Raw genomic sequence first — 14,195 nt, 5'->3', positions numbered from 1 at the left:
GGGGGGGGGGGGGGGAGAGACCCTCGTAGGGTCGTGTTCCTTCAACAGTTTGACTGTAGCCATCTGTTGGAGATGCGGTACATGGTTATGCTTCTTGTGCCGTGAACTACAGCAACGGACATCAAAAATTTCAGCCATAGCTTCTGTCAGGGAGCATTCCCGACAGAACCCTTCTTGCAGGCCTTAGAAGTAGGGTCCCTTAAGTGGGTTACGATTGGTGGAGTCGTTTATAAACGAAGGAGCCTATGATTGATGTCCTCAATATGCGTTGGACTACTAGGGAAGCCGAAGGGTATGTTTCAAGGGCGAGAAGTCGGGGATGACTGCCATTCTCGTCATCTGATTGGCTTCTATGAGGGCGTGATACCCTCTTCACGACCATCGACGGCATAGATAGCTTGACAAGGTACAACAAAGTATCCACGCGACAGGATACAGTGTGCTGGTCGTGCGAGTTCTTTTCCGCGAGCAACTGCGAGGTGTCGGTCTATGACGGCGTCAGTAATCTGAAGTGCCAAACTTGGGGTGGTGATGCCATCTGGTCCTTCAAATGTGTATGTCGATTGCCACCTTTTCTCTTTTCCTTTGTGTTCTTGGTTCCCCGAGTAGTGAGCTTGCTAGTGACATTTGTATAGGGCCCGAGCAAGACAATCGGCTGTTAGTTGCGGGTTGTTTGGTCGATGATGGTATGAAATTGGGTATGTTGAATATGCTGGCTTGATACGATATGCATAAGAATTATTTAAGATGGGTTGTACATAACTAGACTTTGGTCCAATATGTTCCACTCATTTATTCTGAACTGATGTGTGATTTACGTATATGGCACTTCTTTATTCATCCTTTCATGATCTGTGTATAAATCTAGGATTCGAGGTCGTAATTGCTGGTTCCTATGGAGGCTTACAATTCTAATGTTGAATCGCCACGTTAAGCAGCTCATCCTGTTTTCATGCTTAGAAACCGGTAAACCTATGTACTTCAACAATATCCATTCAGCCTGTATTATATTTTTCTTATTCTGCTTGAGAACGGCTTTACACTTTGTTCTATTTCTCTTTTAATGCCCAGTTTACTGAGGTGCAGACTTTACATACTATAACCCCATTTCCCAACTCATCCTTCAAACCATATCGTACCCATTATCAGTAGTGCCTCGGCGATTATCATACAGTACAAGGACATGGATACCTAGCTATGCTTTATTAATATGTATTGAGTTATCTGCAGTGTCGTATCTTCGTATCTTTTCAAGGGTGAGCTACCCGGGACAGCTTAAATCAATATTAGTCTAATGTTTCCTAAGGACTTGATTATATATTCTGAGCTGGGGAGGGTATATTACACAGAGAGAAAAGAAAGCCAGTTGGTAGTAATAGTAACGGTGATAGAAAAGAATTAAAAGGTATTTTATGATTTGGGATTCCAGTCTGATACTGGCAACACCTCAATAGAGTTTCACAGAACACGAACCCAACCACATCAGTTGGATTACGAAGCATCTCCAACTTGGAGACACTTGATAAACTCCGTGGGGAACTCGAAGCGACCTCCGGATAACTATGAAGAACCACTGTGAATTATGTAATTGGAACCACAGATCGTCATCAGTGCTGTGGGCCGGAAAGGCCACGGCAGCCAAGCATTGCACCGAAAAGCTTGGGCGAAAGCTTCTGCACTGGGGCCGTGGCCGAAGTATGGGGAGTCCGAAACCGGTCGGCAGATACAGCATGCCGTCTTATTGGAGATCTCCAGTGGGGATATGCCTTGGAATCCATTCATCTTCAAACTCACGTCACGGCCCATTTTACTAATACACGCACCCAAACTTGATGTCTACCGGTTCCTTCCCTAAGTTTTCCTCCGCAAGCAACCCCTTCGCATTTTCTTCTGCGTTCCTGAGATATGACGTCCATAGAGGAAAGCCATATTGGCCCTGGCGCATCCCTGGAGAAGAAACACTCGGGTTTGTACGGTAAGGGTCGGCCTCTGATGGTGACGGAAGAGGAGGCATTCGCGCGAGCAAGAAATAGCCCGGAAGAGGCATTGCCACTGTGTATAACCTTTTCTCACAACGATCGCGAAAACCCACGATGTTGGCCAAAATGGCGGAAATGGTATATCACTATCATGGTGAGCATGCTCAATGTTATCACGTACGTTTTGAACATCCAGACTCAGCCCCTGTAGATTACTCATAATTCATTAGAACGTGGTGCGCAGGTAGCATATCGTCCGGCGCGCCCGCTATCCAGTCGGAGTTTGGGGTATCCGGAGAAGTCACTACATTATGCCTATCGCTCTATGTTCTGGGTTATGCTGTCGGTCCCATCCTCCTTGCCCCTCTATCCGAATACTTTGGCCGCCAACCTGTGTATGTTGTATCGTGGTTCCTCCTATTTATCTTTCAGCTTCCGATTGCGCTCGCACCCAATATTGGGACGATTATCGTTTGCCGGTTTATCGCCGGTTTTGCTGGCGGCGCCCCGTTGACCAACACTGGCGGATCAATCAGTGACCTATGGGAGAGAAACACCAGTGGCGGACCAATGGCTATCTACGGCCTGAGCAGTACCTTCGGGCCACCTATGGCACTCGTGGTCAGCGGGTATATGGCCCTTGATCTCGGTTGGCGGTGGATCTTCTGGATCATGATGGCCATTACCGGCGGATGGTGGGTTCTACTTGTTCTCACAGTACCCGAGACGCGACACACGATCATTCTGCAGCGGAAAACTCAAAGAGTCCGGAAATTGATGCAGAAAGAGAACTTGAAATCCGCTGAGACCATCACCGATGCCAGTGCGAGCGGGCGAAAGGGGCTGGACGAGCTGTTTAAGATTACCCTCTCTCGTCCATTTCGCTTCCTATTCACTGAACCTATTACAACATTCTCGGCGATTTACAATGGCTTTCTCTACGGTCTGGTCTATCTATTTAACGAGGCCTTCCCGCTTGTGTTCGGTCCTGGGAAGGGCCACGGCTTCAACGTCGGCCAGCAAGGCCTCACCTTCCTCGGCATGGCCATCGGCCCGATCATCGCATTCTGCTTCTATCCCCTCCAAGAACGATACTATCTGCGTCGGGTCAAAGAGAACGACGGCAAGGGTGTCCCAGAAGCGCGCATGTGGATGGCCCGACTGGGTGCGATATTCATTCCGATTAGCCTTTTCTGGTTTGGATGGACAAGCTACCAGTCGGTCCACTGGATCGTGCCCATCATTGCCTCGGCCTTCTTTGGAGCTGGGATCTACATTGTCATATTGAGTATCCTCAACTATGTCGTCGATAGCTATCAGACCTATTCCGCGTCGGCTTTGGCGGGCGTGATCCTGGTCAGGAATTTAGTTGGCGCTGGGTTTCCTCTCTTCGCAACGCAGATGTACGAACGCCTGGGCTATGAGTGGGCGTCCAGCTTGCTGGGCTTTTTGGCCATCTTGTTGGTTCCGATTCCTTTCATCTTCTTCTACATGGGGCGTGCTATCCGGTTGAGGAGTCCGTGGGCGAGGGAGCATTTTGAACAAAATGAGGATACTCCTCACTAGCTCTGTGGGAGATAAATCATAGAAAGTCGGTTACATAGATTAGTATCTTAGAAGGTTTAGTCGCAAAAGTACCCTTGTTACGTGAGACTGTTTCATGCGAGTGGTTACAAGACGGCGTGAGTAGAATACGCAAGGAATTCATGTCTGCTATTACCCTTGAAGTCGTATGTTTGGGCATGGGTATGTTGGTTACCGAACTGATGCAGTCTTCTCGTGATACTCCTTATCTGCTATTGCTCGGTTGGCCGTCCGCTTGTTCTACCATGCATGATACTATCAATTTAAGATAGACAATCCGAGAGCGGTTATGACCTATATGTATATTTAAATCGTCTTGCGCAAAACGCCAGTGTCAGCCACAAAGTGCCAGCCCTCTGTTTGGTAACTCCTGAGTTTTGCTTCGTATCTCCCAGCCCTTCAATAGTGGCTGTTAAAGACCGACTTACCGTGTCTCCCGAGGTGCTCAGCCCATCGGACCCCAGAGGCTCTGGGAATATCGGGCTTCCCCTGTAGATGAATAGCAGTCCACCAGTTAATAGGACCATCGTAATTTGGACCCATGGGAAATATCACGTAATCCTAGATCCCCATAATACAAACACGAGATTCACGGAGGAGGGTTTGGCAGTGGTGTAACATATTGAATAACCGATCCCTGATATCGGAACGGAGATAACCAGTCCAGATAAAGATACTATTGGCTATACGCATGTAAGCCAACCCTCCCTATGGGATGAACTATTATTATTAACAAATAAAATGCGTTCCCTTTACCCTGTGTTACAGCCTGGACCAGTCAATTGCATTAACTGTATCTCTAGTATGCAGGCGGCCCCTTGCATAGTGATTAAAGTGAGGATAATATAGCAAACATGCGACTTCAAAGCGGACTGGATGTAACCTTGGCACTACCCCGTTGTCAGGTTACCCACATAATACAGTGGGAGCTATAAGAAAAGCATATGGATGGGTCAATATATACTATTGCGAGTGACAGTGACAATACCTCAACGTCAGCATCTACAACATGCTCAGTACGCTAGAAGATCATGTGCTCAGCCTCCACCGTGAACCTTGTAACAGGGTAAGCAAGGGTCGTGTTTGCCTTTGGCGCCTCGTATATATACCAGAAAGGCAAACAGAGGCGAATACTACATTCTAGACTCCAGAAACAGGGTGTGGAGCTTTCCCCGATTCCAAGATAAAATTAGGGTTTGAAACAACCACTACGCCTTATACTTCTAGATAGCCGCAGCAAGACACTTACCCATACTAAGTTTCAGATAGTATTCTGGCCGTCGCACAACTTCAGCAACCAATCTCCCGAGATTACAGATACATCCGAGTCTTAGGAAGAGGAGTTTAGTCATGACTTGGAATAAAGTCACTCGGATCCTGCAGCCAGCCTATACCTTCCCCTTTACTATTGTTTCTATTGGTAGTATTGTCAGTACTTATTCTTAAAAACACGGGTCTTTGTATAAGCCATTTGTCGGCTGACTAGGACCACCCTGCTTAAAGGCTTAATATGTATCCAGTAAAAGGCGATATTGCCCGAGATGCCCTGTACAGAATGTTGACTCGGACGGAGTCTAGAACGGACTTGAAGATATATATTTCCCTGGTACTCCCCGGGAGAAAATGGAAGTAGCATCGTACTATCAAAGAAATACACTCAGTTTCGACGCGCCATAAATTGAGAGTCTTTGCTGCCATATACATAGCAGTCAAAATAGAAAAATCAGTCATTGGCCTCCCGTCCGGATATATAATCTATCTCCCCTAATAATTTCAATACATCGTTTACAACCGAGAGTGCCTAGGTCAAGCTAGAGTGATGTCGCTCATCAACTTGCTCACTATTCTGGCCATCGCCTGCCTTACCTCAACCACTGCAGGATCATGTACCAAAGGAAGGGCGACTACCAGAAAGGAATGGTATGCTCCAGTACTGTCCTCCAGATATTCCCATTTCCAATATATGACAGGAGAGAACTAGACAAGACTGAACGGATAGAGTATATCAACGCGATATATTGCCTGCGCGAACGTCCGTCCTATTTACCTAATGAAGAGTTTCCCGGAGTTCGAGACCGATTAGATGATTTTGTTGCGTAAGCAGGCCTTGATAGACCCATTAGTTACTATAGCTGATACCTGCAGGACTCACATCAACTACACAACCCGGATTCACCAGAACGGTCTTCTGCTCCCTTGGCATCGCCACTTCATCTTCCTTTGGGAAGCAACTCTGCGTGAGGAATGTGGATACACAGGCAGTCTACCGTAAGTTATCTAGACAACTGTCACGACTATAATTCTCACTAAACCACGCAGGTATTGGAACTGGGCCCTAGATGCATACACCTTGTTTGATAGTCCCACGCTCAATGGCAACCCGACATCACTCTCCGGGAATGGAGCGTTTAAAGAAGACGAGGTACCCTCATGCAATTCCCAAAATACCGAGTGTCTCCCCCGAGGCACAGGGAATGGATGTGTGGTGTCAGGCCCATTCGCCAACTTCCAGGTGCATATGGCGCCGATTAACGCAAGTTTAGCACAGTCATATGCCCGCCCCCCTTCCTATGCCTTCGATTATAAACCGCACTGCTTAACACGGAGTTTAAACCCATTCATTATGGCCGTGTTCAACAATGACACCATTGGAGATCGAATGCTCCAAGCCAGAAATATTACCGAATTTCTCAGACTCATGGAGCCTAGTGGTTTTGATGACATGGGTGCGCATGGTGGCGGTCACCACTCTATCGGAGGGGATATGCAGAACTTATTTATATCGCCCCAGGACCCCATGTTCATGCTGCATCATGCTATGATCGATCGCATCTGGGGTATATGGCAGCAACGGGATCCCACGAATCGCCGACATGCCTTGAATGGCACGACGATCATGTACGACCCCCCGGATGCTCCGCTGGTGACTCTCGATACAGTTATGGAGTTTGGGGTGCTGGGTAGTACAAGGAAGGTTGGGGAAGTGATGGATCCCGAGGACTATGAGTATTGCTACGTTTATACTTGACACAGCCTGGTCTACGCTTTGGGTGTGCTGGGTATGATATGGTTCATATTTGATTCCCGAGGCACTCTGAACATCCTAGGGACCTGTTCCGAATGGAGTGTAGCATTTGAGTGATGATATCTCAATCAATTTATTGATGCTGTATGGAATATGTCACTTGGTCATCAAAATATAGATGTTGGCAGCGGTCATTGCCGCGTAAGACTCGATAGCAGCGGTGCCTCAACATCCTCTGTGTATTGTAAATTTATAGGATTACGCTTCATAGCATAGCGATGAGCAAGACTGTCGCTGTGTTCTAGTTGCGACCGAGCAATCTTGCCTGCCTCTCTAGGAAGAGGATCATGGGTCTATCCTGCTCAGAACTCAATTGCTTTCCTACAACTGACGACTCAAATTCTAAAGGCCCCTCGTTCATTGTCCAATGTTTCGTGTTCTCGATTGGTGTATGCTCATACCATGAGTGCAGCTGATATGACCTTCGCAGTATCTGTATCATCATGACCTCAACGGAGCACCAAGCACGACTGTGGTAGCTGCTATCGAGCAAGCTAATTACCGCATCACATTGTGCAAGGTTGAGAGGGAGTGCAGCAATCCCAGGCAAAGGGTTATCCTGGTCGATGCAGGCCCAATCCTGCATATAGATAAGTATATATCATCTCTTCAGGAGGGTTGATTTCGGGGCTTACCAGCCAAATACCTAACTTCTGTGCGTTTATGGATTCGTGGGCCTCCAAGAATGTCTCGATCGCTCTGATCATTCGGTGATACTGGGTGTGATTGGCATCGTCCGGTGATGCTACCCACGCTTGATCACCACTAATCCAGCGATATGATATGAAGACTATATAATCTGGCGCACATTCCGGTTCCATATTGCGATAGTTCTGCGTCAGACCGTGATTCGATCTTGGAAGCTGTCCATTACGCACAAAGTCCCGGTACCATACAAATTTGAGTCCGTCAAATACCTTGATTTTCTCTTCGTCTGCCGCAAGTGACGCGGCATACACGCGTCGTAGATGCTGCAGTTGGCCTACATCATTCCTACTTTCTAGCAGAACAGGCCGCAGAGCTTCCTGGAACACCTCCCGATAACACTTTCGCACTCGTGCCTCTCTTTGCCGCTGGGAGAGCTGGCCGTGCGCTTTCTCACGGAACTGTCGACGGAGCCCTTCAAGAACAACTCCCTCAGTCTCCTTATCGCCGCAAAAAACAGCGTAATCCAATGCACTATAGCCGTGCTCATCAATGAGATCCATGTCGGCGCCAGCCTCGACCAGCTCTTTTAAGTATCCCAAATGCTCATTTGAGGGCTCTTTGCACAATGCCATAGCCGGAGTACATGTCCCAATTGGGTTGAACTGCAGTAAAGCTTCCTCACGTTGTCCGTTCAGGTACAAAGCGCGCCCATAGAAAAGCCGGGACATTGCAACTACTGTAGGATCTTTTGTGCGGAGGGCAACTCTCAAAGATTCCAAAGCCGTGGCAATCGCGTCGTTTGCAAAGCCACAGGCAGTGTAGCAGAGTGATAGTCGAGAAAGCCCAACCGTCTCCCAGACGATGGCCTGACTTTCCCCTCCTGATCCAACAGATGCCTTGATAGACCGAGCTAGACGAATACGTTCCTTCAGTTGGTCAATAGCCAGAGGCAGAAAATCGAGAGAGAGCTGGTAGTTCACCATGGCTAAATTCCCGAGAGAGCGGCACATGGCATTTTCTAGCTTTAGCTCCCCTGCCATGTTATACTGAGTCTCAAATTCCCGCTTCGCATCGTCGAGGCGATTCATATGGCGGTACACAACCCCCATCTCTCCAAGAAGCTCGACATGAAGAGGTGTGGAGCCGATCCCATTCATCGCGCTCTTCAGATACTCCTCTGCCTTATCGTATCGTCCAAATCGCCTATTCGTATATCCTAGCTTTCCCAGCGCCATATTCCTGTAGTTTCCTGACTCTGGCAGGCACCCTCCCGGGCTACAAAGACTGAGAGCATGGCTGAAGGACCGCAGGGCATGCTCCCACTCAGCGTGCTGCGCATGTTGTTCTCCTTGCTCCATCAACACTTCCCACGATCGCACCGCATCTACCATAGTCGCAAGCGCTGCTGGTGTGACACCACCTGGATCTCGCTGTTGAGTAGAGGATCCAAGCTCCTTGGGTCCCAAGACTGGTGCATCTTTTACAAAACCGCGCGATGCGTCAAAGAAGAAAAGGGTGGCGTGTAGAGTATCGGGCGCAACTTCCGTGCGATGGAAGGCAGCCGCCGGAATCGAGTAGCTCATGTTGCGCGTGTGCAGTTCTGAGCCAGTAGCCGTCACTCGCACCAGGTTGCCAGTGTTCTCAACAGTAGATGATATTTGATGAGTCTTATAAGATTTGTCCGTACTTTTCGCATCTTGCCAGATGAGCTTATATTCTGCATGGGTGGCTGCTGCATAGTCTGTCGTCGGGTGAACGTCGAATGAATGGTCCACTCCGGCACCAGCCAGGATCCAACTTTGTCCGAATGGCTGATGGGAATGAACGGCAAATTCTGGAACCCCTCGCTGCGTATCCGGTAGCCACACATGAAGCCGGAAAAGCTCCTCGATATTCCCGTTCCGAACTATGCTGCAGAGTGGAACGGACAGGAACCCTTGTGCGCTGCGGGACGCCCGGACATTAGAATTTCGAAATAGATCACTGAGAATCGCGCCTCGTATCATGTTCCACACAATGGTTAAATCCCCTTCCGAGACAGCTGGAAGGCCAGGATTGTCCGTGCTCCGGCCGCTTTCGCGAAGAAGAGCAATTGCAAGCACAAGGTATGCTAGGTTTCGTATCAGGGGCCCATTCTTATTATCATCACAAGAAATGTCCGAAACTTTAGCAAGCCAATCGCTGAGAGGAAGAGACTGGGTAGCATCATTGCCGATGCGACTGTTCACACCTTCGGCTACGGGGCCACCACAGGCAAAGCACTGAACGAGTTGCTCATAGCGGTTCTCGTGTAATAGTGTGGCCGCTGCGACTCCCTGCAGCACTCTCAGGAGCACCGAGCTCGTAACCTTGCAGCTTTCCATGGGTCAAGGTGGGTCGCTAAGGTTGAGTTGGGGAAGATAGGCTGAGAGTCTTGCAGTCAGGCAAGCGGACATCTGTTTGTGTGTAGAAATACGAACCCCGCATATGGCTTATGTCTCTCTTATTGATTGGTAGCTTTCATAATACCCGCTGGGCTATGTGAAGTATCGTGTTGATTGGCTGGGATGTTTGTAGATTAGCTTCATCTAGTTAAGCGGAGGGACTCCAATAGACCATTGGCACGAATCTCCTACGGTCTTATATCGAGTATTGTGGACCTGAACTATATTGCCGTCCATTCTTTCTATCCTCTTTGCCTTTGCATCTGCCACTACAGTATGAATTTCGAATGTCCTCTCCCTGACCTAGTCCTTTACTCAATTTAAATAATACCGAGATAGCCTCTTCTACCTTCTCTAGTTAATATAGCCTTACCCCAAGTCAAAACACCAGCTGTCCTCTTTTTCTGCTATAAAGTTCACCAATATCATTATGTGCCCTGCCTATGCGAATATCGTAGTGGGCTTCAATTGTATTAACCTTCAATGGCATAAGATGATCGCTACTCGGTATACTGTATATTGTAGCGGGCTCTGAGACCAGCCTCTAGCTCCTACCATGACGCAGAGAAATATTTCAGACATACTATTCAATTAGTCCATAACATACGAAGTTGGTTTGTCTAATGCTAAGTTATCAAAGCCCAATACCAGAGACCTGGACCTGACATCCGCGAATTAATTGACCCAGAAGCATTTCAACACCACGACATAAGACTTTCCCTGCATCGTGTAACCACCAGCCAACGATCATCGTGGGTGAAGAGCGGGTTTGGTGTGTGGTAATCTCTGGCTCTCAAGCCTTGCCTTGTCAATCTCCTCTAGCAAGATTTCCTGAGCGTCTGCGCCTGCATATTGACCGTCGAAAAGTTCTCCGCGGTTTTTTATGGTATACTCGACTGCAAATACACCTGGACTGTCTCTGTTATCTCTTCTTGTCAATATGGCTTTGCCTTGGTTCACAGCATCTTCGTACTCGCAGAACCGGTGTTCCACAGCTGGATCGAGTTCCACCTGAACAAACCAGAACTCCGGAATGTTGCGGAGGAATACCATTCCATGGGAGCTGGAATATCTTCTTGGAGAGTTGTTTGCCATGATAATTGATGGGTTAACTTTAGATTTCCTAGTTCTGGGAAAGCAAAAGGCAAGGAAAGAAGAGAGGGAATGAATGTCTCTCAATATCTCTGTAAAAGCCTTTCTATGTTAAATTTCATCATAGTAGCATCGAGGCAGGCTCAGTCGACATATTTATATTTGACAGTAATTACCTGTTGAAAGAACAGATGTTGCGATATACGACATTCCTTTGGTATCAGCAGCATTTAACTCAAATAATTGAGATATATTCCGGTAGTGGGCCTCAAGGGTTGCTCCCTATCTCATAGAATGTCTACTTATTACATTCCTCTACTACGGGTGCTAAGTATATTGTGTCTTTAAGATATGGAAACTTCCTGTTGGGCATTGTGTGTTCCGTTTTTGAATACCCTACAGCTTCTGTATATTCCCTGAGACAGTAGCAAACTGCGCAAAGAGCAAGCTCGATTGGACTTTGCCAAACTATATAAATCTATATTATTTGTTTCAAACCTTTCTGTGTCGGGTGTGACAGGCAAGAAGTGCATTGTCTACCTGGCTGTCCTTTCATTCATAACAAACAATAACCAATCTTGAAATAGAAAACTTCGGTATTCTCAGGATTCTGAGGCTATAAGTTTTTCATTGCTTCTAAGACCATGCATATTCCAAAGAAAGACCTCTGACTTTCACTGCTTGTAGTTCTACTTGGCTCTTTCAGCATGAATACAGCAAACACAGCATCATGACAAGAGGCAGGGGTGTTTTATACGTTCCTGAATCCCATCCTCATGCAGTTCATCTCCAATATCTCATCTGGGCCTTCCTCATACTACCCTAAACGTCCCTCATATAGACCTCTTCAAACCACCTACATCAGCCTACCAAGCAAATATCACTTCACAAAAATGAACCGATCAATAAACTATCCAGACCTAGTTATGTGGTTCGCAGAGGTCAAAGTTGACCCTGCCTTTACCAACAGACAAATGTTCCTGCAGCGATGTCGAACGGTAGCTGAGTTCGGATACGTAAAGCTCACGACGATATGTCGTTGCGATTACCTGCGTATCTACTCCGCTTTCGTCTTCTGTCTTCCTAGAGGTGTAGAGCCGGACAGAAATCATGCCAGGATTTTGTTACGCAGAGCTATTTTCGATGAGATGGGGTTGCCGTATACATATCCTGCGCTTGGGTGGCGTTAGTCTATTTTCTTACTTTCTTCGGCATGACTATCATAGTGTAAACGTAGGGCTATATATGATTCCATGAGCATGTTTAAGGATGGGATGTTTGATTTTATATTGGGAATATGACATGAACACTGCATTGGGTAACAGGCTCATGATAACTTCAGGATAAGCTTTTGGTTCTTCGTTATCATGACAGCAGACCGTAGTCGTCCCTCTGGAAGCGAATAGGTCTCTCTAGATCTATGCTGCTACAGAATACCTAATTATCATGCAGGACAATGCGGCTGTCTTTGTCTTCATCAAAGGCTTAGAGGGGACTGGCATTGGTGGAAATAGAATTACTAACAAGTCTACTGCGCTGCGACTGCACTATAGTTACGAGTCTATGGGCAAATTCTCTACAGCAATGTGGAAATTGTCCAGAGACGGGTGCTCGATCCCGGGTGAATAGCACCAGACCTCCAAGCTAGGAGGAAGAATGAAAAATAGGTTGTCGGCATTATGGACAGGTTCATAAGCCAATTAGTGGTGTTGATGTCGACTGTGAAGAGTCTATCCACTTCGTGAGGCTCAAAAGATCGGAGCATTGTGCAATTTGTAGGTTTACAATTCCCACTTTATCAAACAACCCCTAGCAATTCCTTTGGCCTTGTACTATGCGATATGGCATGCAGTACACCAACAGAGCCACTGATAATTAGTATGGTTTGGGATGGTTGAGGAAAAGACCCCGATCTCGAATGCTTTTAGCACTCTATTTATGTCTCGATTACTCTTCTGACAGACGTCTCCTGTGAATAGGAACGAAAACAGGATTCCCCTGAAAGCCACTAATTATGTGGGGCTAATTGGTTAGATAGCCTAAAACTGATGATAAATAAGAAATTTTGAGTTTCCTACATTTGAGTTTATCCGTGATTGCAATCCTCCGATATCAGAGAGGTTTATTGAAAATATATATCTGCGATAGTGCGTTTTCCGAGCATAATAACATGGATATATGGAAAAGGCATGTAGAGGAGCAAGATGTAAAATCTCAATATTGGATGACCTTTTTAAATAAAGTCCTCGATGTAATGCATTCATTGAGGTCTCTTGTCCTTTCGGGCCCTAATGTGGAGAGGCAAGCATTTGCTCTGCGAAGTCAGATCACAGTACCTCAGGCTATCTCTGCCCCACGATTACGTTTAAAACGATTTAATATTGTACAACACAGAGTATACTAAAGTTGGACAAATGTGAAGTTTAAGGGTCTTGAACTTCAGCAACGTCCGGGTCAATCCGCTCGGGCTAGAACAGGCCGTTGCCGTTTCAGGAAATCTGAACCCTGAATTTGGAAAATAGTTCGACAGTTTGAATGCATCAAGTCTAGACAGCACTCTTGAAAGCTGAATGTCACCTCGTAGAATTGTTTCAAAAGTTATAAAAAGAGGGTGTGTTGGTTTCAAGATCTCCGCCTTGATATCCCGAGAACCCGACTTAACCGAACCCGACTTGGCAATCACATGTACCGGGCCAATGATCTGCCAAACTACCAACGAACCTCAAACTTGATACGCAGGGAGGTTTGAGAACTACTTACTGAGTACAGTTCAGGAGACTATCATGCCATAGGCTAGGAGCTAAATAAGCCATCAGTCGAGGGATTTGGTGTGATTGGCTCATGGTCGCAAAGGCTACCCCAATTGATCCCCAAAGTCGTTTAGGGCTCCACATCAGATGCAACCCTACGGTTGCTATTTTTATAGTAACCAGCATAGTTTTTGTGGCCCCTTTACTGGTTACAGTATAGTATATCATCGCTCGAGTCTAGTGGGAACTCTCTAAGCTGCCTTGAAACGAGGTGGAGCAGTGAGTCGATCGCTAAAAAACTCTATCAGTAAGGAACTCTCACCAGGCCTTTCTAGAGGCGGTTGCTAGCTAGTGAGCCACAGCCGGAAAGGGGAATGAAGAAGCCACTCAATAGTGATAGTGGTTGTACTTGGAGAATTGTGTTAGAGGGTAAACCCAGAGGTCACAAGATAGTAGGCATGAGAGGGACATATCATTCTGAATATGGTAATAGATAGCCACACTCAAGCTCATATAGCTGTTGATAAGGCAAAGACAAACTACAGTTCCTCAGAAGTTTAATCAGGCTCCACTATAGCCCTGCAATTTATCAATAGATCGCTCGGGAACCCAGTCTCAGTTCCAAACAATGTCA

General features: G+C 46.8%; 4 protein-coding genes across 4 annotated transcripts; 2 read left to right on the top strand and 2 right to left on the bottom strand.

Moving 5' to 3' along the window:
* Nucleotides 1-1,905: 1,905 nt before the first annotated feature.
* BDV38DRAFT_291744 (MFS transporter) lies at nucleotides 1,906-3,545 on the top strand (the record flags this gene model as incomplete). Its single annotated transcript, XM_032061816.1, has 2 exons — nucleotides 1,906-2,156; nucleotides 2,210-3,545. The coding sequence occupies 2 exons, from the start codon at nucleotides 1,906-1,908 to the stop codon at nucleotides 3,543-3,545; spliced, it is 1,587 nt and encodes a 528-aa protein (XP_031915090.1).
* Nucleotides 3,546-5,447: 1,902 nt separating this feature from the next.
* BDV38DRAFT_281587 (tyrosinase family protein) lies at nucleotides 5,448-6,591 on the top strand (the record flags this gene model as incomplete). Its single annotated transcript, XM_032059591.1, has 3 exons — nucleotides 5,448-5,659; nucleotides 5,709-5,831; nucleotides 5,883-6,591. 3 exons carry the CDS (start codon nucleotides 5,448-5,450, stop codon nucleotides 6,589-6,591), a joined length of 1,044 nt encoding a protein of 347 aa, XP_031915089.1.
* A 488-nt stretch (nucleotides 6,592-7,079) lies between these two features.
* Nucleotides 7,080-9,659, bottom strand: BDV38DRAFT_291741 (uncharacterized protein; the record flags this gene model as incomplete). Its single annotated transcript, XM_032061815.1, has 1 exon — nucleotides 7,080-9,659. The coding sequence occupies one exon, from the start codon at nucleotides 9,657-9,659 to the stop codon at nucleotides 7,203-7,205; it is 2,457 nt and encodes an 818-aa protein (XP_031915088.1). The 3' UTR covers nucleotides 7,080-7,202.
* An 807-nt stretch (nucleotides 9,660-10,466) lies between these two features.
* On the bottom strand, nucleotides 10,467-10,814 carry BDV38DRAFT_281585 (uncharacterized protein; the record flags this gene model as incomplete). Its single annotated transcript, XM_032059590.1, has 1 exon — nucleotides 10,467-10,814. The coding sequence occupies one exon, from the start codon at nucleotides 10,812-10,814 to the stop codon at nucleotides 10,467-10,469; it is 348 nt and encodes a 115-aa protein (XP_031915087.1).
* Between the last annotated feature and the right edge of the window lie 3,381 nt (nucleotides 10,815-14,195).

This window comes from Aspergillus pseudotamarii (assembly GCF_009193445.1).
Source record: "Aspergillus pseudotamarii strain CBS 117625 unplaced genomic scaffold BDV38scaffold_18, whole genome shotgun sequence".
In the NCBI taxonomy this organism is placed as follows: Eukaryota; Fungi; Ascomycota; class Eurotiomycetes; order Eurotiales; family Aspergillaceae; genus Aspergillus; species Aspergillus pseudotamarii.
Note: the sequence above shows the minus strand (reverse complement) of the source record. Positions and strands in the feature narration are given on the sequence as shown.